Source organism: Delphinus delphis, chromosome 7, assembly GCF_949987515.2.
Source record: "Delphinus delphis chromosome 7, mDelDel1.2, whole genome shotgun sequence".
NCBI lineage: Eukaryota > Metazoa > Chordata > Mammalia > Artiodactyla > Delphinidae > Delphinus > Delphinus delphis.
In genome coordinates, this window is record NC_082689.1 from 108999956 (window position 1) to 109019213 (window position 19258).

General features: G+C 64.2%; 1 protein-coding gene across 12 annotated transcripts in view; it reads right to left on the reverse strand.

The window, feature by feature from the left end:
* Window positions 1-255: 255 nt before the first annotated feature.
* BIN1 (bridging integrator 1) overlaps window positions 256-19258 on the reverse strand; it is a 55661-nt gene continuing 36658 nt past the window's right edge. For 2 of the 12 annotated variants that reach the window (XM_060016956.1, XM_060016960.1), the window contains exons 7-19: window positions 18789-18881; window positions 14892-14977; window positions 14619-14694; window positions 13186-13268; window positions 10212-10359; window positions 8798-8926; window positions 5655-5762; window positions 5081-5104; window positions 4075-4182; window positions 3232-3321; window positions 2902-3012; window positions 2555-2656; window positions 256-909 (exon numbers count right to left, since the gene is read on the reverse strand). In XM_060016956.1, the coding sequence (XP_059872939.1) occupies window positions 802-909; window positions 2555-2656; window positions 2902-3012; window positions 3232-3321; window positions 4075-4182; window positions 5081-5104; window positions 5655-5762; window positions 8798-8926; window positions 10212-10359; window positions 13186-13268; window positions 14619-14694; window positions 14892-14977; window positions 18789-18881 (1266 nt within the window). In that variant the 3' untranslated portion in view covers window positions 256-801. The remainder of the gene's footprint in view (window positions 910-2554; window positions 2657-2901; window positions 3013-3231; window positions 3322-4074; window positions 4183-5080; window positions 5105-5654; window positions 5763-8797; window positions 8927-10211; window positions 10360-13185; window positions 13269-14618; window positions 14695-14891; window positions 14978-18788; window positions 18882-19258) is intronic. The other 10 variants (XM_060016958.1, XM_060016957.1, XM_060016959.1 and 7 more) reach the window with 10 other exon arrangements.

The following is a 19258-nucleotide window of genomic DNA, read 5'->3' on the forward strand; positions in this document are numbered from 1 at the left end:
CCCGTCACCTGGCCCCCATCTCCTGCATCCCCACCAACAGCCAGTGAAAACATCACGGAACAGGGCCGAAGCCCCTGCCGGGTCCGGGCCCAGATGAGCCCCAAAGGACATGGAGGTCACGCACGGGCAGGGGTGCTGGTCAGGGCAGAGGGCCTGCTGGGTGGGCTGTCTCAGGACAAAAGCACAGATAATCGCGGCTGCACTGCATAGCAGACAGAAATGGAGGGACACACACACACACACACACACTTTGAGTACTTTTGTCATTTTTGTTTGTTTCATTTTGTTTTGAACACTAAGATTTATTTTCAAACAGCACACAGACGTCTGCGGGGCAGGGCCAGGCCAGGCTGGTGTCTGGGCCCGAGGTCTCAGGGGACGCTGGACGCCACCCGCGGCAGCTGCCAGGAAAGGAGGGCCCCGGCCCCGGCGGCCGGCCCAAGCTTCAGGCAAGCGCGGTGCGCGGCGGCCCCCAGGACCCGCCCCGCGGCCGGGCACCCAGGCGGCGGCAGTGGCGCCACCCAGCGGGCGCGGGCGGGGGAGGCGGCCGGGAACTCAACTAGGGGATACAGCAGCTTCAGGAACACTGGCGATTCCGCCGGACTCGCCGAAACCAGGCTCTTTGGAAAACCACCTCATCTTTGGGAAGACACCTCCTGGCTTAGGTCTCTCCCCTCAATTTCCCTTTGCTTTTCAAAAGTTTAAAAACAAAAACGGAAAAAAAAAAAAAAAAGAAACACACATTTTTCGGGAAAAGGTGCTGCTGTTCACGCATCCGCAGCACCACCAGCCGCTCTGCTCTCACTGCACCCTCGCGGTGAAGTTCTCGGGGAAGACGCCCCGGCACTTCTCCAGTTCCTTGTGCAGATTCCAGTCGCTCTCCTTCACACCCATGAGCCAGCCTTCATCCTGAGGGGAAGCCAGCGCGTTGCATGGGGCTGGGGGAGGACGACGTCCACCCCGACAGGGCGAGCCCTCCTTCTGGCCGCTCATTTCCTCTAGACCGTCACACCCGCCTTAAAGGACGCCTCCTCCAGGCAGCATTCCCTGCTCTTCTCTTGAGACCCAAACCGGGCACCCCAGCCCAGGAGCCATCCCTCCCTGCAGTAGGTGCATTTAACTCTTTATTGTTTGGTGAGTCCTCAGGCGGGAAGGCAGCCTGACTGCTGCACTGGTCCAAACGCCCCTAAACGACTCCTTCAATCCCCCACCAAAGAGCTTCCCACCAGCTGGTGCCCACAGAGGCCACATCACCGAGGAGGACATCAACTGTTCTTCCGGCCTTCCACAAACAATGCCAGAAAGTTCTGCTGAGCACTGACCACTTGAAAGCTTCTAGAGTGACCTGAGGCCATCCCACCAAGCCCTCGGAGTCGAACCTGACCTTTGCTTTAATAGTGACCCCTCAGAGGGCTCATCTACCCAAGCCGTGACAAGCCCTGACCCCTGGGCCTGCAGTGACCACACACCCCCTGCCATCGCTGCCCCTGCAGCGGGGCTATGCCTGGGACCCACCTGCAGGATTACCTGCCTTGTCCTAGACCCTGAGCCACTTCCACCCATCCCAGATGGCTCCCACTGTGGGCTGGGAGACCAGCAGTCTGCTCCTACAAACCCCACCTAGCCCGGGGCTGGCCCACTGGGGAGATCGGCGGGGACCTGGGGCTTTAGGAAAATGGGCTGATTCAGCGCCAGGCCCAGGAAATCCTTGTCACTCAAACCTCCCAGCCCACGGTGGCCTCAGTAAGTACCTGCTGTCCTCAAGCCCCAGCCCAGGACGCCCCAGCCAGGTTGGCCTCACCCCAATCCAGCCCTCCTCCCACCCTCGGCCACTCTGACAATTCCACCACACGGACATGGTGGTGACTGAACGGACTAGAGTCCCACTAGGTCCCCTCTGCACTGTGGCTGCCACCTGGATACCCATGTGGGCAGCCCCACTGGACCGCCAGCACCCCACAAACAGGGGCTCCTGCTGCGGGGCCCCAGCGACCTGAATAAAGCAGCCCATCCAGACCTGGGGGGGAGGAGAGGGGGCAGTTCTGCTCAGCAAAGCCCACTCTGAGGACCTTCACAACAAGGAGAGGCCACAGCACGAGAAGGGTCTGCGAGGCACAGGGTGAGGACCAGCTGGGGACAGGGCTGTGGACTCGGGGGTCTGTCACATGGGCAGGGAAGGGCGGGGCCAGCCTGGAGGGTGGCACCTGGGGCCAACAGGAGGCTGCAGAGCGGCGGGTGGGGGGCAGCCTGGGATGCGGTCCTGGAGGAGGGGGGCCCGGGTTGGGGGGGCCTGGAAGGGAGAAGGGGCCCAAGGAACTAGGATGCAGAGAATCGAGAGAAAGGCAGACAGAGGCTGAGGAAAGGAGGAAGCAAGAAGCAGGAAGTGAGAAACTGAGGGGGGCAGACAGGGTGAGAGCAGAAAAGGGGAACTGTGCCGGCCGCAGGGAAGGGAGGCGGAAGCAAAGGCGAGGCCGTGGGGAGAGGCCGCGGGTCGGCTGGCGTGGCTCTGCTGCCCCCTGCTGGCCGCGCCGCCTCCCTGCAGACCGGGCCTCACCTGCTCCTCTGGGTTCTGGAAGGGGATCACCAGCACCACGTCCCCAGCTTTGAGCTGCAGCTCGTCCGTATCAGTGGCCGTGTAGTCGTGCTGGGCCTGCACCTGCAGAGGGTGGGGAGAGCTGACACGCCTTTCCTCGGCAGCCTCTGTCCCACCTGCAGCCCCGTGGGCGCCGGGAGAAGGTGAAAGTAGCAGGAGCGGGGCTCGGAAGCCACCTCGCGGATCGGGGAGCAGAGGGCGGGTAGTCGGGGAGGGACGGCTTTGGGCCCCCCACATAGCCTCGGGCCCAGCGTCCTCCCCCCCCCACGGAGGCAGCCGAAGGCTGCGGGTCAGCAGGCCAGGCTCACCTTGAACATGAACCCCGGGGGCAGGTCCAGGCGCCCTGCCCCGCTGCCGCCCTCCACAGTGCCGTTCACAGCTGCCGAGAAGGTCTCCACCACCAGCGCGGGGAGAGAGCTCTGGCGGGAGGGGGCGCAGGTTAGCGAGGGCGGGGAGTGGGTCCCGGAGGGCGGGGCCGCGCGGGCAGAGAAGGGGGTGTCTGTGCCCAATGCCAGACCAGCCTGCCTCCAGGTTCCTCACCAGGAACCATGACCTGGACCAGCACAGAGCAAGACACGGGGCTAGGGAGCCGCGGGCGGCGGGGAGAAAAGACAGGGCCTTGGTCCCTGTCATCTTACGGAGGCTGCTTCACTTGCTGCCGTCTCCCCGGGCTCCTGGGCTCCAGCCGCAGGGTGGGTCCCACACGTCACTTCCGAGGCCTCTGCTGGCTGCAACATAAATGCCAGCATGGGGTCAGACACAGGATGGGGCGCTGAGACCGGGACAAGGAGAGGGGCCACGGAGAGCCAGTGCCTCTGCCTGGTACAGGGAGCCCCTCAAAGAAAGGCTCCGGGCACGGAAGCGGCTGGAGAAGGTGCTGGCAGACACACGGACCCCGAGTGACATGCTGCTGAGAAGCCCAGCGCAGGCCCCTGGCTGCCACCCCTGAGCCTCCCTCACAGGCCCTGCCCTCTAAGCCCAAGCCCTGGCCAGGCCTCGGCTTCCTGCCACCCGCCTGGTCCCGCTGGCCCCTCACAGGTGGCTCCCGTGGCGAGGGCCCAGGCAGGGCACCCCGGACGCTGCCCGGCTGCAGTCAGGCTGCAGCCACTTCTGAGCTCTGGGAGCAATCACTCGGCCCTCCCAGCCCCCACCTCCTCATCTGCAGGAGGAAATGTCTAGGTCAGGCTGCAGGTTAAAGAATTCTGGAGAGTGCCCACCATGGACCTGGAGGTGCTCGAGACATGCCTCCCTCCCACCGTGGGAGTCCTGAGCTGGGAAGCTGGGGCGGGGGTCGGCGAGCGGGGTGAGGGGCTGACCTGACTGAGCCACAGCCCTGCCCCGGGGCCTCCTGGCTCAGGGCCCTAGCCTCACCCTCAGTCCCACGGTGGCCTTGTCCGTCCTGTGCCCCCTCCTCCGGGCTCTTCCTCCATGCTAGACCCCCAGAGGCCGGGGGCGGGTGAGGGGCTGGCGGGGGCACTTACTTGGGCAGGCCCCGGCTCGGCCGTCTGGCTGGGCCAGGCCACGGCAAAGGTGCCCTCGGCAGCGCTGGGCTCCCTGGAAGGCAGGCTGCCAGCTGGACTCTCTGTGGGCTAGTGATGGGCCACCAGGGAGAACAGGGTGGGAGGGGCGGGGGGCGGGGGGGGGGGCGGGAGACAAGAGAAGAAGGTCGTGAGCAGCCCAGCGTGGGCCCACGGGAGCAGATGGGCACCTGCAGCCTGGCCGCCCCACGGGGCACAGACAGAGACTCCCCAGAGGGACACCTCCTCCCACCACTGCGCAGGGGACAGGAAGGTGTGACACTGAATGTGTCACACGCAGCTCAGCACGTGGCTCTCTCTGGCCTCCTCCAGGGAAATACCCTGGAGCTTGCGAGCCCCGGAGCCTGGGCTGCAGGGCCTTCTCGCCAGCCCCTCCTGGTCCTGCGGGAGCCGCGTCACCAGCTGTGGGGTATCCCGTGTCCTCCCTGAGGGCGTGGATGTCTGAGCCACCAGGTGATGGCAGCACCTGTCAGGCAGGCGCCTGGCCTCGCTCTGTCTGTCCTGTTTCTCGAATCATCTCTCCCCCCTCCTCTGTCCCAGCAGCTCCCTGGTGCCACTGCCCTGCGGGGCCCCTGCTGACAGAAAGCTCCTCGGAGGCAAGGACCCTCCACCCCAGGGCCCCCCTACCCAGCAGGCCTTGGCCCAGCACGGGGACACCCCATCCACCCTCGGGGACCAGTTGGTCACTGTCTACGCCACTCACAGGCCCTGACAACTGGGCTGCACCACGGGGGACTCTTCAGAGGCTAAGCTGAGGAGCCTTTTCCCACAGGGCCTGGCTGAAGGCCCAGTGTCTCCATGGGGGGGGAGCGGGGGGGGAAGCAGACGAGCTGGAGGCCCGACAGCTCCCTGTGCGCGTGGGCACGGCCAGGCGTGCGTGTGCGTGTGCACCTGTGAACCAGCCAGGTGCAAGACGAGGCAGGGTGGGCACAGAGCAAACACAGCTTACCTCCCAGAGGTCCCACGGAATTGACTGAGCACAGCAGAGGGGAGAAGGACAGAGTTAGCACGGAGGTTAGAGGCGGCGGCAGGCAAGCAGTCCCCAGGGACCCCCACCCCGCACCCATCCCAGGGACCTCGAGCCCAGCAGGCACAGGGCAGGCAGAACAGAGCCGGGCTCTGCGGTCCCCAGAGCACCAAGTCCTGGACACCTTCCAGGCTACTGAGACCCCCAGGCCAGGGAGTGCCCGAACCCGGGGCTGCCACCATGAGAGGGGCAGGAGGGTGCTGAGATGGACCGTGTAAGCTGCCAGGTGAGTGTTCAGCTGACCTTGTCCCGAAGGTCCTCTTGCTGACCTGTGTCCGCCCTCTTCCCTTTCCCATGGTCAGGACCAGGGGAGGTGACAAGAGCTGGGGACCAGGGCTCCAGGGGAAGGGCAGTGAGTGGGCGGGGAGCCTGGTGACCCCAGGACCCCCAAAGGCCTGGGCCGAGATGGGCCCACGTGGCCGGAGGACAGACATGAACCCAGGCCCCGGGGCCCAGAGGCCGGTGGGCCCGTGGGCAGTGGTGGGCTCACACCAACCTGACCAGAGGGCGTGGGCGCCTTCACAGGGCTTGCCACAGGTGGGAGGGGGTCAAAGTCCAGGTCCAGCAGACTGGCCTGCTCCGAGAAAGGCCCCGGGGCCTCAAACTTGGCAACAGCGGCAGAGAAGGAAGGCAGTTAGTGCCAGGCTGTGAGCACTCGGCCAGGGCGGCACAGCAGGCTCCGCTCCCAGACACACCCACCAACACGAGGACACGCCCCACACCACACCCCCGGCAAGGCTCCGCCCACACGAGGACACACCTGGGGCGGGGCCAGCCGCCAGGCAGCCACCCGCCAGACCAAGGCCGAGCCCCCAACTGTCTCGCGTCTGTCCCATCCTGCAGGCCGAGGAGGCCTCCCCGGGCCTGCGCCCCCCAGCAGCGGCCCAGGCCAAGGCACGGGCTGGACAAGACCACACTGAGTCCCCCGGCTCGGAGGGCCCCTGGACGGGTACAGGCCTCCCCTTGCTGCCACAGACTGAGAGGCAGTCCTGTGGTGACACCCACCCCCAGCCAGCTCAGGGCCGAGCCAGCACACAGAGCCCAGGAGCCCCGTCGTAACGGAGGGGGCGGGGGGGGTCCCCAACACCTGAGCACCCGTGTTCACACTGCACGTCCCTCCCCAGCCCCCGCAAGTTTCCCATTCAGCGGGGCTGAGTGCAGCCCTGGGATGTGCACGTAACAGGAATGGCCCCAGGAGACGGGCCGCAGTGGCCCTGTCCACACTGTGAGAAGCCAGCCCCTCAGTAAGCTGGGCCAGACGATCGTGGAAGAAAAGCGTCTTTCCCAGAGCCACCCTGGAGGGCAAGCCGCCTGGCACCAGTGCCCAGCAGACACGCTGCCTTCCTGGGAGGAGGGCTTGCTCCCCTGTGGCCCCATCTCACACAAGGGGCTTCCCTGGGGACATGCCTGCCCTGGCTCAGCCCAGGGTCCTCCCCTCAGGCAGGGCTGGGAGCGCCACAGCCCCGCAAGCCCAGGCCAGCCAGCTTCCCTCCCCACTCCCTTGATGGGGCCCAGAACTGACGGAACACACTCTCCAGCCCAAAGCACCCGAGGTCCTCCATTTAGAAGGACCCGAGACCTGGAAGCATGGGCAGAGGTCTCCAGGGGGGGCCTTCCCACCTGAGCTGCGGCCTGTGTGGGGAGACCCAACACCCGCACTCCTGAGAAGGGCTGGTGCCGCCAGCGCACAGCTCAGGGGATAAGACGCAGAGCGCAGAGGGCCCAGGCCCAAGCTCAGGGGACTCACTCCCGCCCCACACTCATCCCCAGCCACAGACTCTCCTTCAAGTCAAGCCCTGTCCAACGAGCCTGGGAGGAAGGTCACTGCCACCTCTAGGGGACCGAGTGTCCGGGAGGCCGCGCAGGCTGGGCCTGGGTGCCCTCACCGGCTGCAGGCAGCATTTCTCTGCCCCTCACGGCCCCACCACCCACCCCTCTAAGAAGCCAGCCAGGCCCAGGCAGCCGCCGCCCCACCCACCAGACTCCAAGGGTACAGGGTCACCAGGCCAAGGGCAGACCGCGCACGCTCTGCTCACCTCCCAGCAGGCCAGCCTCCCACCATGCAGGCCCGGAACCGGCCTCGGGGGCAGGCACGCAGGCTACTCACCACAGCCCAGCAGAGCAGCGCTGTCGGCACAGCAGCCTGGGGGGACCAGCCCACCCCAGCCCCATGCAAAGCACCCTGGCGAGCGCTCTCCAACCCCGCTGGGCGGGGCCCCGGCTCCGAGGAGTGGGCGGAAGGACAGACGGGAGGCATGCAGAGAGCACGGAGGGGCGCAAGGGCCACGCTCAACGGGCAGCCTGGCTGCAGGTGAGGCCCTCAATTCCTCACCTGTGAGGTGGGGACAGCCCCTCCCAGAGGGGACTGAACCAGGCCCTGTAGGTCAGCGGCTGGCGCCACCCCCTGCACAGTGTCTACTAGCCCTCAAGTGCACCCCAAGGCGAAGGTAGGCTCCAGGCGGCAGGCGTCCCAGCCACAGGCTGCCCTGAGGCCACAGTTTCCCCAAGGCCCCGGGAGTGCCCGGGGCCAGCCTCAGCCAGGCTCTCCAGGAAGGCTCCCTCCCGTCCCCCGAGGCAGGGCAACCCCCGCCCTCCCCCAGCCGCCCTGCACTGAAAGTTCCTAGCTCCGACCCGAAGTCCTCCCATGGGGGCTTGAAGCCCACTCACCCCACGGTCCCTCATCGCGGAGAGAACGGTCCTCCGCTCCTAACTGCCTCTCCCCCGATGTGCCAGCCCCAGCCCTGCCCCTCCCTGCAGACCTCTGAGCTGCACAAGGCAGGACCCGGAGACCCGGGCAGGACAAGCCCACAGCAGTGCTGCAACGTGGGCCCAGCACAGCCTGGGACTAGCCAGCCTGCACGAATGGCGAGACCCGGCGAGGACAGGGCAGCCCGGCTGTGAGGCCCGGAGGCCAGGCTTGGAGTGGTCGGCGCACTGCGGCCTCTGTGAGCTGACCCGACCATGTGCGGCCCACCCCCCTGCCACCACAGTGACCTCCCCTGCTCCGCCCTCCCTCCGTCCCCCTGGGGATGGGCATTACGTGCCTCCTAGGGCATGGACAGCAGGAGCCGGGCTCTGCGGCCCAGCCACAGCCCCGGCTCCAAGTGGGGTCAGCAGCTCTGGGAGCTAAAGTCTCAGCGCCTTGCAGGTGTTCCCAACCCTGCGAGTCACCTCCTCACCGCTGCCCAAGCAGTGCTCTCCTGTCGCACACGGAACTCGCGGCAGATCCTGAGCCTGTCCCTCACCCATCCTGACCTACACGCTCGCACGCTACCACCTCTGGCCAACGCACGGTGTCTGCTCGTAGGCAAACGTCACCTGCTCCAGGAAGCCTTCCATGATTGGCCCAGGTCCTCCGTGCTCCCTGCCCCTTTTGGCCACAGCATCAATGGAACGGAGAGGCCACTGTGCAGCTGACGGTCTCTACTAGGACTGTTTGCCCGTGTCCCTAGGTCTGGCCACGTGCTCAGAGATGAGGGATGACGGGTGGAGGGACGGAGGGACGTGCGAGAGAGAGGCCCAGAGCCGACCCCTGCTCCTGAGGCAGAGGCACCGGGGGTGGGAGGGGGGAAAGGTCATGCGCACCCTGAAAGAGCGAGAGAAGGGAGAGAGAGCTGGGCCGCGGCGGCCGCGGCTGACCTGGGAGGGGGTGGTCACGCTGATCTCAGGGACAGTTGTGTCCTCAAACAGGCTGAGGGTCTGCTGCTGCTTGACCTCCGTGCACGGGGTGTGTTTGGGAGGCGGAGGGACCGGTGGGCCTTTCCGGAGCTGGGGGTCGGCAGCAGTTGGGGGGCCGCACAGCAGAGCATGGGGGCCAGGGAGACAGACAGAGACAAAGCCACGTTAGTCACACCCCCAGCCGCCGAGGAGGACGAAACAAGGAGAGCCACTGCTCCCCGAGACACGGACCCCGAGACCACAGGGGCCCCCGGGAGGGGCCGAAGCAGGCGGTCGGAAACCCTGTGCAGAGAGAGGGGAGGGCGGAGGGCGAGGGAGCGAAAGAAGAGAGAAGAGGAGAGAACAGGACAGAAAAGAAAGAAAGAAGGGCCTGCGGGGCCGCCAGGGGCTGGCTTCGGAGGATCTGGCCCTCACCGCCCTCGGGGGAGGCTGAGGAAAGAAACAGGAGCTGAGAGAGAGCCGGGCGTCCAGCCCCCTGCCTCTGCTCCTGCACTCCCGGGCCCTCTGCCCACCCCAACCCCTGGAGGAGCTGCAGCCCAGCCGCTGGCCGTCACCCCCGAGGCCAGCACACAGCCAGGGCCCCACAGAGGGCCACGCACCTGCCCACTCGGGGACCTCAGCAAGTCACCCCCCCCCCCCCCCCGGCCCAGGCCTGGGTTTCATCGCTTGTCGTTGGGGTGATAACAGCGTCTGCCTTACAGGCTGGTTGTGAGGACAATGAATGAAAATACAGAAAGGCTGGCGCGGGGTCCGGCCCCGAGCAAGTGCTCGAGTCAAGTGCAGGCTCTCAACACCCTCTTAGCGTCGCTCTCCTAATCAGCTGTCCAGCGGGCCAGGAGCCGAAGGGCCAGGGGACAGCCCAGCAGGGCTCAGATGGTCCTGCCTGGCGGACCCCACCCCTCCTTCCTCCCTTTGCAGCCCCTGGGGACGCTGCAGAAACCTGGAGAAAACTGACGGGGGGAGCGGGCTTCCCCCTCCCTCTCCCCTCACTGAGCCCCTCCTCGCGATGCCCCTTTCAGAGTCCCACATGGCCCCCCGCAAGGAAGAAGGCAAGGAAGAGGGGGAGGCAGCCACCTGCACGGATCTGGATGCAGTCTCCCCTGGAGACTGTCTCGGGAGGAAAGGAAGACGGAGAAGGTCAAGCAGCCCAAAGGCCAGGGGAAAGGAGAGAAGGGGATGCTACAGCAGGTGCAGGTGGGGGGACACTTAAGGAGGAGACAGACGGTCACAGATGCCCCTGTGACCCTGGCAGGGGCCGGGGCCACGGAGAGGAGCCAGGGCCGGCAGGGACAGGGGACAGGGATGGAGGGGAACGGCGGCAGAGCAGGAGGCAGAGGAAGGAAGGGAGGGACAGGCCACCGAGACACGTGCCTACCTGAGACGGGGATTTGGGGAGGGCGGCCCCGGGGGTGGCCGCAGCAGCCGGCTCGGGCTCGTGGTTGACTCTGATCTCGGGGGTGGCGGCAGGGGAGCCATCAGGCGGAGGAGAGGGGCTCTTGTTCCCTTTCGCAGGGGCGTTGTCACTGCGGAGGCGAGACAAGAGAGGGGCCCGGATGCAGGGAGGCCGCGGCGTCCAGGAAGGTGTGCGTGTGACAGGGTGTGTGCACGTGCCAATGCCCCGGGGACCCGTGTGTGAAAATGTGCACGCACGTGTGTGTGTCCACGTAGATCCTGGGAAACTGAGGGTGTGTCCAGACTCACTGGAAAAACGTGACGCCCACGTGTGCACAAGTGTGTGTCCCTGTGCACCCACGTGTGAAACTGCACATTCGTGTGCAGAAGGACAGGTAGAAATGAGGCAACACAGGCGTGAGCACTGGGAACAGGCAGGTGTCCGCAGCAGGGCCTGCCCTGGACAACCACAGTGACAACCACACCCGGAGCTGAGATCTGCGGGGCCCCGGGCGGGGGGACCAGGGCGGGAGCCGGGAGCCGCCGCCAGGGGCCGGCCAGCCTCCCTCAGGCCTCCACCAGGTGCAGGGGCGCCGAGCCCCACAGCAGGAGAAAGCCACGCATCCTAGAAGCAAGGTGAGTCTCACCCCCACGCGTCACGCAGCAGCCTCTGTGCTCAGGGCGGCCCCGCTCCTCAGCCTGAGCCCACGGGCCTCCGGGCCAGCTTGCCTGCCGTTCACCCCTCACGCCAGCGCACAGCCAGCCCCGCTCCCCAGGCCCCGAGCCTTTGCTCCCACGGGTCCTCCCGGGGAACCCGGGGAACCGGCAGAGGCAACGGGCAGAGGGGGTAAATAAACGGGGGGGGGGTCTTCACAGCGGGGACGAGAGGGTGAGGCCCCCAAGTCGAGTCTCAGTACCAACAAGGACAAACGGTGTGCACGGCCCGCTACTGGGTGCAAAATAAAAATCTATGCTGTACTTGCCTAAAGAAACTGTAGAACAGTGCTGACTGAGACCAGCCACGAGCTACAGGCGGCTGTTTAAATTAAATAAATTAAAAATTCAGCTCCTCAGTCACCCTGGCTACATTTCCAGTGTCCACCAGCCACATGAGGCAGGCGGCCATTGTGCTGGACCGGGCAGGTCTAGAAGGACAGACAGAAACTAGTGACCCCATCACCTGCCCGAGCATGGCGGGGGGCCAGACAATGGCACAGATGCGTGGGAGACTCGCTGGTTCCTTCTCACCTTTACTGAATGTGTTTTATGGGAACGTCTTTGCCTCCTTAAAGAATACACATACATCCAGCATATGTACACACACGCACACACACACAATTCCTACACACCGCGGGGCTACAGCAGCCCTCTCCCTGAGCCTCCGGACCTCCCTTCCTCCACTCCTGGTCAGGCCGCAGCCCAAGAGGAACGTGCTGAGGCGGTCTGCCCGCCCTCCGTTCCCACCGACACCCCTCTGCCCCCCAACACGCACACCACACACAGGAAGGCGAGTTAGGGGTTAGTGGCGCCCTGGGCAGGGCCAGGCGCATGCACAGGGGCCGGGGCGCTGGCCTCCGAGGCCCCCACCACACAGCACTCACTGCCGGTACCTGTTCTTCTTTCTGCGCAGCCGCGAGAACAGTTTAGTTTTCTTTCTGTGGGGACGGGCGGGACGTTGAGGCCTTTGTTTGGGGGAAATGCAGGTGTGGGCCCGGCCTTTTCCCTTCCCTCATCGGCAGCCCCTCTGCTCAGAGGAGGGCTAAGAGCAGAAGCCCTCCTAACTCCCGGAGGCCGGGAAGAGGGCCCAGTCCTGCCCACGGTCCCGGCTGTCCCGTCCTGGGGCCCCCGCTGGCCTCCGTGTCCTGCCAGGCACGCTGAGGTGGTGCCCACGGAACAAGCAAAAAGAGGACGCTGCCCTGAAGCAGGACCTGGCGGGCGGCAGGCGGCTCAGGCCGGGACAGCGCTGGCCACCCGCCCTGCCCGGGGTCCAGCCACAGGAGCTCTGGGGCCCAAGAAGGACCGGGGTCAGTGGGGGGCCCTGGGAGAGGTGGCAACCTGGCTGCCCGCTTTGCTGCAAAGGGGGCTCACGAGCCTCCAAGGCCCTTCCTCTCCCCTCAGACCAGCCCTTTCCCAAGGCGGCCTGGCCCCCGCTGCCTGCACTGCCCGGGTGGGCGGCGCCCTCCACCCCCCTCACCCATCCTGGACGCGCCACCATGACCTCCAGGCCAGGCGGTGACCTGGGAAACACGTTTTGGCCTTTATTGCCCCCAGGGCACCCTGTGGGCCGCCCCCTCCCTCACACATACTGTGTTTGCAGGGGACAAGAGGGACAGTGACGTTCGCTGAATACTGACTGCCTTCCTCCTCCTAGGGGACACCCTAATTACCCCAAGAACCAGATGCAATCACCCGCCTTGTAGCCGAGGAGGGCGAGGTGCATCGCTGCTCTCCACACTGTGCTGCGAGGCAGGGCAGCTCACGGACGGAAAGGAAGGGGAATCTCAGACTTGCCGTGGTTTCCCACGGGCCACGGCCGAGGCCCAGGCGTTTCCCCTCCTCCCTGGAGCTCTCCCCCCAGGAAGCAGGGCTCCCCTCTGGGCAGAGGGCAGGAACAAGGGCACCCCCCCTTCCCGCCATCCGGGGCCTCGGATAAGGTTGGGACCAGGCCCCCGCTCTACGAGAAGGCTCCCTTCCCATTGGGCTGAATCATTTAGTCCCCGGGCCCACCTGCAAAGCTGCACAGATAGGGAAGCCAGGCCCAGGCAGGGGAGCTGCAGGCTGCCCGGGCAGCTCCTTCCCAGAGGGGACACGGGGTGGAGGAGGAGGGGGGCCCTCACCTGCTCCCCTGAGCACAGGGAGGCCCAGCCAGAAAGGACCTCAGCAAACAGCCCAGCCCCAGACCTCACCTCCCTGAGCCCCCAGCGGCCCTCGGCAGGGGAGGGGGGGGCATCACACACCTGGGCTGGGCCTTGATCGTGAAGGTGTTGCTCCCGTGCTGCTTCTCCAGGCTGACCAGCACATCGTTGAGGTTCTGGTTGAGCTGCAGGAGGGACAGCAAGCCGGTTGGCTGGGGGCCACCAAACAGCCCCCCTCTCCCTAACAACATCCCTGATTCTCTTCCTCCCCACCAGCCCCTCCCCTGTGCCCGTGCCCCAACCAGGAGCAAGCTCTTCTCTTCCCATCACTGGGCGCAGGGAACCAGCACACCTGTCCCAGAAAACCCACAGGAAAAAAGGAGGAGGCAGTGGGCTGCCCTGAGAACAGCTACTGTTTCTGGGACCACCTTTTTCTTCTTCCTACTTACGGGGCGTTTCTTAAAATGCCCCATAGAGCTTGTACTGTTTTTAATTTTTTTCAATTGTTTTGGCAAATTAACTGTTGATCCTAATTGCTGAAGTCACTTGCCAAGATGCTTTCAGGCCACGTTACAACTGCCAGAGGTTTCACCAAAAGCCCGGGCAAGACGAGGGGCTTACCCCATGCACCTCGTGATTCTCTTTACTGAGTATACTTCCCTCTGCTTTAGCCACTAGGAAGCCCAGAACTGAATTTTCCTCCCACCTTACATAAATGTTTTCTTCCCAAAACACCTCTCTCTGTCTTTTTAAATTTTTTTACAAGTTGTCTCAAATCTTTGAAGGGAAGAAGAAAAAGTAGGAAGGAAAGGGAAGGCCTACCAGGCAAGAAACCATACTGAGGGTGGTCACTCAGGACAGGCCCCAAGCTGGCAAAAGCCCTCCTCCTGCCCTGGGCCTGGAATGCCCCACAATCACTTCATTCCTCTGGGCCCAGGAGACAAAGTCAGGTCCACCCAGGGCACAGGGAGGGAGGGAGCTGCCAACGCCACGTTTCTCCAACGCAGCTTTGCAGCTTAACTGCCAGTTCAATCAGGATGAAGACAACACAACATAAGAATTTAAGCTAATCAGACCCAGATTAGCTTGCGCCGGATTCTGTAGGTAGAGCAAACTTAAAACATTTTTTTAATTGGGAAAATTTTAGTAATTTATTTCTTATCTGCCTACAAATTAGGAAACTGCCACCATTTTCTGACACTGAGCTCCCTGGGCCAAGGCTGCCTGAGAGCACGTTTCCAGTTTGAGGGTGGTGGGCTCCACCCAGGTAAGGAGGATAGAACTGGGAGCTGGGAGGGGGCCGGGGCTGGACCCCTGGGGCCCACTCGCAGCCTCCCCAGAGCACCCAGCAGCTCCCACTGGGCCCTGACACTCTGTTCCTTGAGGACTGGGCCCTGACACTGTTTCTCAGGGGCCCAGAGGGTCCCCCTGTGGTCACCAGCATGTGTCCAACCCCAGCAGGGAAGAGGAAGCTCGGCCCACCCATGCCTCTGACCCTGGCCCTTGGCAGGTGGAGCACAGCCCAGGGGCACTACCTTACTCATCTCCTTGTGGAAGTTCTCCTCCAGGCCTGCGATGCTCTGAAATGTGTTGACATAGAAACCCACGCGGCTGCAGGGGGGAGGGAAGAAGGGCCAGGTGAACTGCAGACCAGGGCGGGCAGCCCAGGAGAGCCACACGGGCTGCTTCGCCTCCACCCTCACCGGACCCAGCCCTGGGAGGGCACGGAGCAGGGCACGCAGAATGGCCATGCCGCCTCAGGAGGGGAGGGCGGCCGAGGCTCGGCCCGCCACCCCCCCGCCCCTCACCTGTTCCACAGGGACGGCAGCTCCTCCTGCAGATCCACATTCATCTCCTCAAACACCTTCTGGGCTTTGACGAGCTCCTCCTCGGCCTGGAGGGCGGGACGGGTCATTCCCCTCCGCCAGGCCTCCGTCCCAGCCCACCCAGGCTAGGCCACGCCCATTCCCAAGACCCGCCCCCCCCCGCCCCAGTGCACGGGGACCAGGGCTCGGGCAAGATGGAGGTTGAAGTGGATGTGGACGCCCGGGCAGACCTCCCCATGCAGCCCTTCGGGCCCCTACAGCCAGGCCCGTCGGGGGCATTCCGGGCAGAGCAGCCACGGCCAAAGGGAGAACCCGCCCCGCCCCCCCACATCTGGCCCAGATGCGCCAAGATGGAGGTGAGAGGAGCACAGCAAGAAAGCATGAGACAAGGGACAAAGGGGGCTGGGGCACAGGAAGGGCAGAGGCCCCAGACCCAGCCAGGTGGGACCCTGCTCACTTCCAGGGGAGCCTCTCTCAGGCGAGGAGTCCGCATGCCGCCAGCTCTCGTGCCGGCCCCTCTGACTCTTCCTTCCCTCCTCTCCCAGGTCTGGCCCCTACTCAGCCTCAACCACCAGCCTGACTTGGCCTCCCTGGGAGAGTCTTTCCTACCCTCTCCCGACCCCTCTCTCCTCTGTAACCCTTCCCCACCAGACTGAGGCCAGAGGCAGCAGATCGGGCACATCCACGAGAGGCAGGGGAGGAGGGAGCCGGGCTGCTGGGCAGGGGACCGGGCGCCGGCCGGGCGCCCTCCAGGCCTGCCCACACCCACCAGGCGGTGGCGCTAAGACCCCATCATAGAGCCCAAGAAAGGAGCTTGGCGAGGGCTGAGACGAGGGTAGGGGTGAATCACAGACCCCGGCCCCAGAAAGGGCTCGGCTAACACATTCCGAAGGACGCTGCAGGAAACAGTGACTCAGAGGGGGTGACTTGGATTCAGGCTCTGAGTCACAGCCCAGGAACGAACGTGGAGGCCCCGCCCAGGAGAAAACTCTCCTCCGGCAGCCTCACGTTCGCAGGCCAACTGGCCGGAACCGCCAGCTGCCACAGAGCACACCCAAGCTGCCCCATCCAACCTGAGCCCCCCCAGCTGTCCCATCCAGCTTCAGGCACCAGCATCAGCCCGAGTCAGGGCCTACCCGCCGCTGTGCCGGGGCCGAGCCGTGGTGAATGTGGGGGTGGGTTTGGAGGGAAAAAGGGCCACCATGCCCCTGACTACATGGCCTTCAGGTTGCTGGAACTTGCTAGAGTGAGCAAGGGCTCCTCGCCTCACTTTTTAAAATCTCATTTAAAAATTAAAGGGAGTCCACAGAATACTAATAAAAACAAATATTATCAAAAAAAATTAAAGGGCGAATAGGAAATAAAAGAAACGTCTCTAAGCATGCATGCCTCAGGCCACTCCTGGAATGGGTCAGATCTGCGGTGCCCTCCAGGCCTTGGGCCGCATCATCCCTGCTTTAGTCCTCTGAGAATCCCAGTGCCTGATGGGGGGCCACTACCCACACTTCCAGCCTCCAGCACCTCGCACTGTCACGTGGGCCTCCCACCCAAGTACCCACAGGCCAGCTCAAGTCCCACATCCTCCAGGACCACCTTGACTGCCCCGGCTCCTACAGCCACAGAGACCACCACTCCGGTCCCCACGATGCTCGTCCTAACTCCCCAAATGGACAAGCGTAGCCAAGACGGTGGCGGACAGCACAGCAGCTCATAGCTGTGCACCAAGCGCTGTTCACACACCCAGCAATGCTGGAAAGGACAAGGTGGCTCCGTTTCAGAGTTCCTAGAAGTCAGGGCCTGTGTCTTTTATTCCCTTTGAGTCACATTCCTCATATCCTGGCTCTTTCAGAAACACTAGGGGTGGCAGGAGGTGGGGGGAGACCCTGCAGCCCTGGCGGCTCCACTACACGCCGCTGGCGGACATGGAGAGCAGTGGGAAAGCTCGCCATGCAGCAGGGCCCCGGGGCCCTGCAGGCAGGTTTGGGGAGGCCCCAGCACACATGGGGAGCAGCTCGGAAGCAGCCCAGGGGACATCCGGAGCTGGCCGGCTCAGGAGAGCACAGCCTCAGGAGGTGGCACTGTCTCCCCAAAGTCAAGTCAGCCAGCAGGGCAGCCCCGGGACCCCAAGTGCCCCAGCTCACTGCCAGCCAAAGGCCTGAAGGCTCCCCAGCCTCCAGCCAGGCGTGAGGCAGGGTGGGGCAGAAGGAGGAGAAGCTCAAATGAAAAGGATCCAAATGGGAATGTCAATTTGGCCGAAAGGCGAAACATCTGCAATCCAACATGCAAAGATGAGATCCCAGTGCCTTGGCCTGCCCCGGCCATCCTCCAGGACCGATCCTCCAGGGCGGGGGCTTGGGGGCCCTCCAGCAGGATCCCCAACCACACCCATCCCGGGAGCCCCAAAGCGGCCACGGCCACCACCCCAAGCCCCACAGTCTCCCAGGGGCTTCTCCCACAGAACAAAAATGTTCACCTGGCAACTGTGCCAAACCCGTCTCAGGGAAAATTATGCAGAAATCCTGGCTCTGGGTGAGTGGCCCCATTCCCCCTCCAGCCAGAAGTCCTGAACTCTACAGGCAGGACAGGCCACTCCAGCCCCTCGGCCCTCCTCCACCTCCTGCAGCAGGGGAGGACACGGGCCTGTCCAAGATTTCCCCGGCCATTTACCGCAGACCCTGGAGAGGTAAGGCTGTCAACAGCTCAGTGCCTCCAAAGTCGGCCCACAGCTTTGGCCTAAAAGACATCGGGCAACAGGTAGCCACGAGCCCACGCGGAGCCCAGAGTTCTCCATATCACAGGCATTCAATACGTGTGGGCTGAAGGTGAGGAAATCAGAAGGTGGCCCAGATAAAAGGGGGCAGCTGCCCAGAGCGAAACCCCACCTCCTGGGTGGGGCCTCTGTCACCTGCCCCCACCCCAGGACCACGAAGGGGTGCTACAGCCTGGTCAGTTTCACCGGACTGAGAACCACGAGGCCACCTCTCCCAGGACACTGCATCGTGGTCCTCGCCACACTGTGTTCACCCAGGGCCCGGCCCATTCCGAGGTATTGCCAGGATAGTAGTCATCACTCATGACTTTCGTACAAAGAGCCTCCTCCAGGAAGCCCTCAGGGACCACTGTGACACGGACTGTTTGCCCTCCATGAAATTCCCAAAGAGCCAATCCTCTCGGCCCCAGGTCTCAGCGTCCCAGCCAGACTGAAGAGCCTTCCCGGCGTCCCCTCCAGGGGCACCATGGGGCCTACAGGTCCACTTACAAGGGTCACCATGACTCTGGCCAGCTGTGGCAGGACCACCCACATGGAGCCCCGGGCCAGGGAGCCAGGATAATGACCCAGGGCTTGAGTCGGGTGAGCCCCAACTCAGACACTAAGCGGCTCTGAGACCCTGGGCAGGAGATTCTGCCTCTCTGGGCAGGTTTGTCTCCTCTGTACATTCAGGGCAACCTCACAGTTCTTATGAAGCTTGAAGGACAATGCATTAACGACACCACATCCCTCCCCGCAAGAGCCCTCACAGAGGACAAAGGTTCCGAGGCTTTCCTGGGCTCCTGGAGGCTAGGATTTCAGAGTCGGTCCCAGGACGACCAGAGCCCCGGGCACCACGCAAACAGAGGTGGGCCCATCCCAGGTCAAGCAGAGCCCCCAGCCTCTATCCGCTTCCTGCATTGGACCTCAGATCTCAGAAGCAGGAGCTCTCGCAGCAGAGACATAATGAAAACAGCCCTGCCTCCCAACCCGGGAGGAGCCCGCCCCCGCCCCCGCCCCTCCCCCCCCCAGGGCGTCTGGGCAGATGGACGCCCAGCACCACCCAGCACCAAGGACAGGACGACAAACCAGAAGGCGCCAGCACGTGCAAGGTTAGAAGCCAGTGTCACCTGATTTCGGAGCAGGTTAGTTTGAGCTACGAGATGAGCCTGCAGTTTGCCTTGGCACCACTGGGGGGCGGCTTTCTCAAGCAGCGAGACAGGCTGGGGGGGGGAGGGGAGGTCAAGGTCAAGGCCAAGGAGCGTAGAGAAACAGGAGGGAGGTGGGGAGAAAGAAACAGAGACACAGACATTAAACACCACGTCCAAACAGTCTCCAGTGCAGTGACAGACACCTGCCACCCTCCAGAGGGCCGGCCCCCCAGAGCAGGTAAAGGCCCCGAGGCTGAGAATTAAGGGGTGCCCCGAGCGGGGCGGAGAAGGGGGTGAACTCCAACTGCAAAGCAAAATGTGAGAATCGTTAGCAGGGGCAGAGGGGCTCAGCAAGCACAGTCCTGCCCCGGGCTGGGCGGGGGGCTCCGCCCGCAGACCCTCACCTGGAGAGTGTGTGTGCAACCTCCGCCCCACCCCCGCCCGGCTTG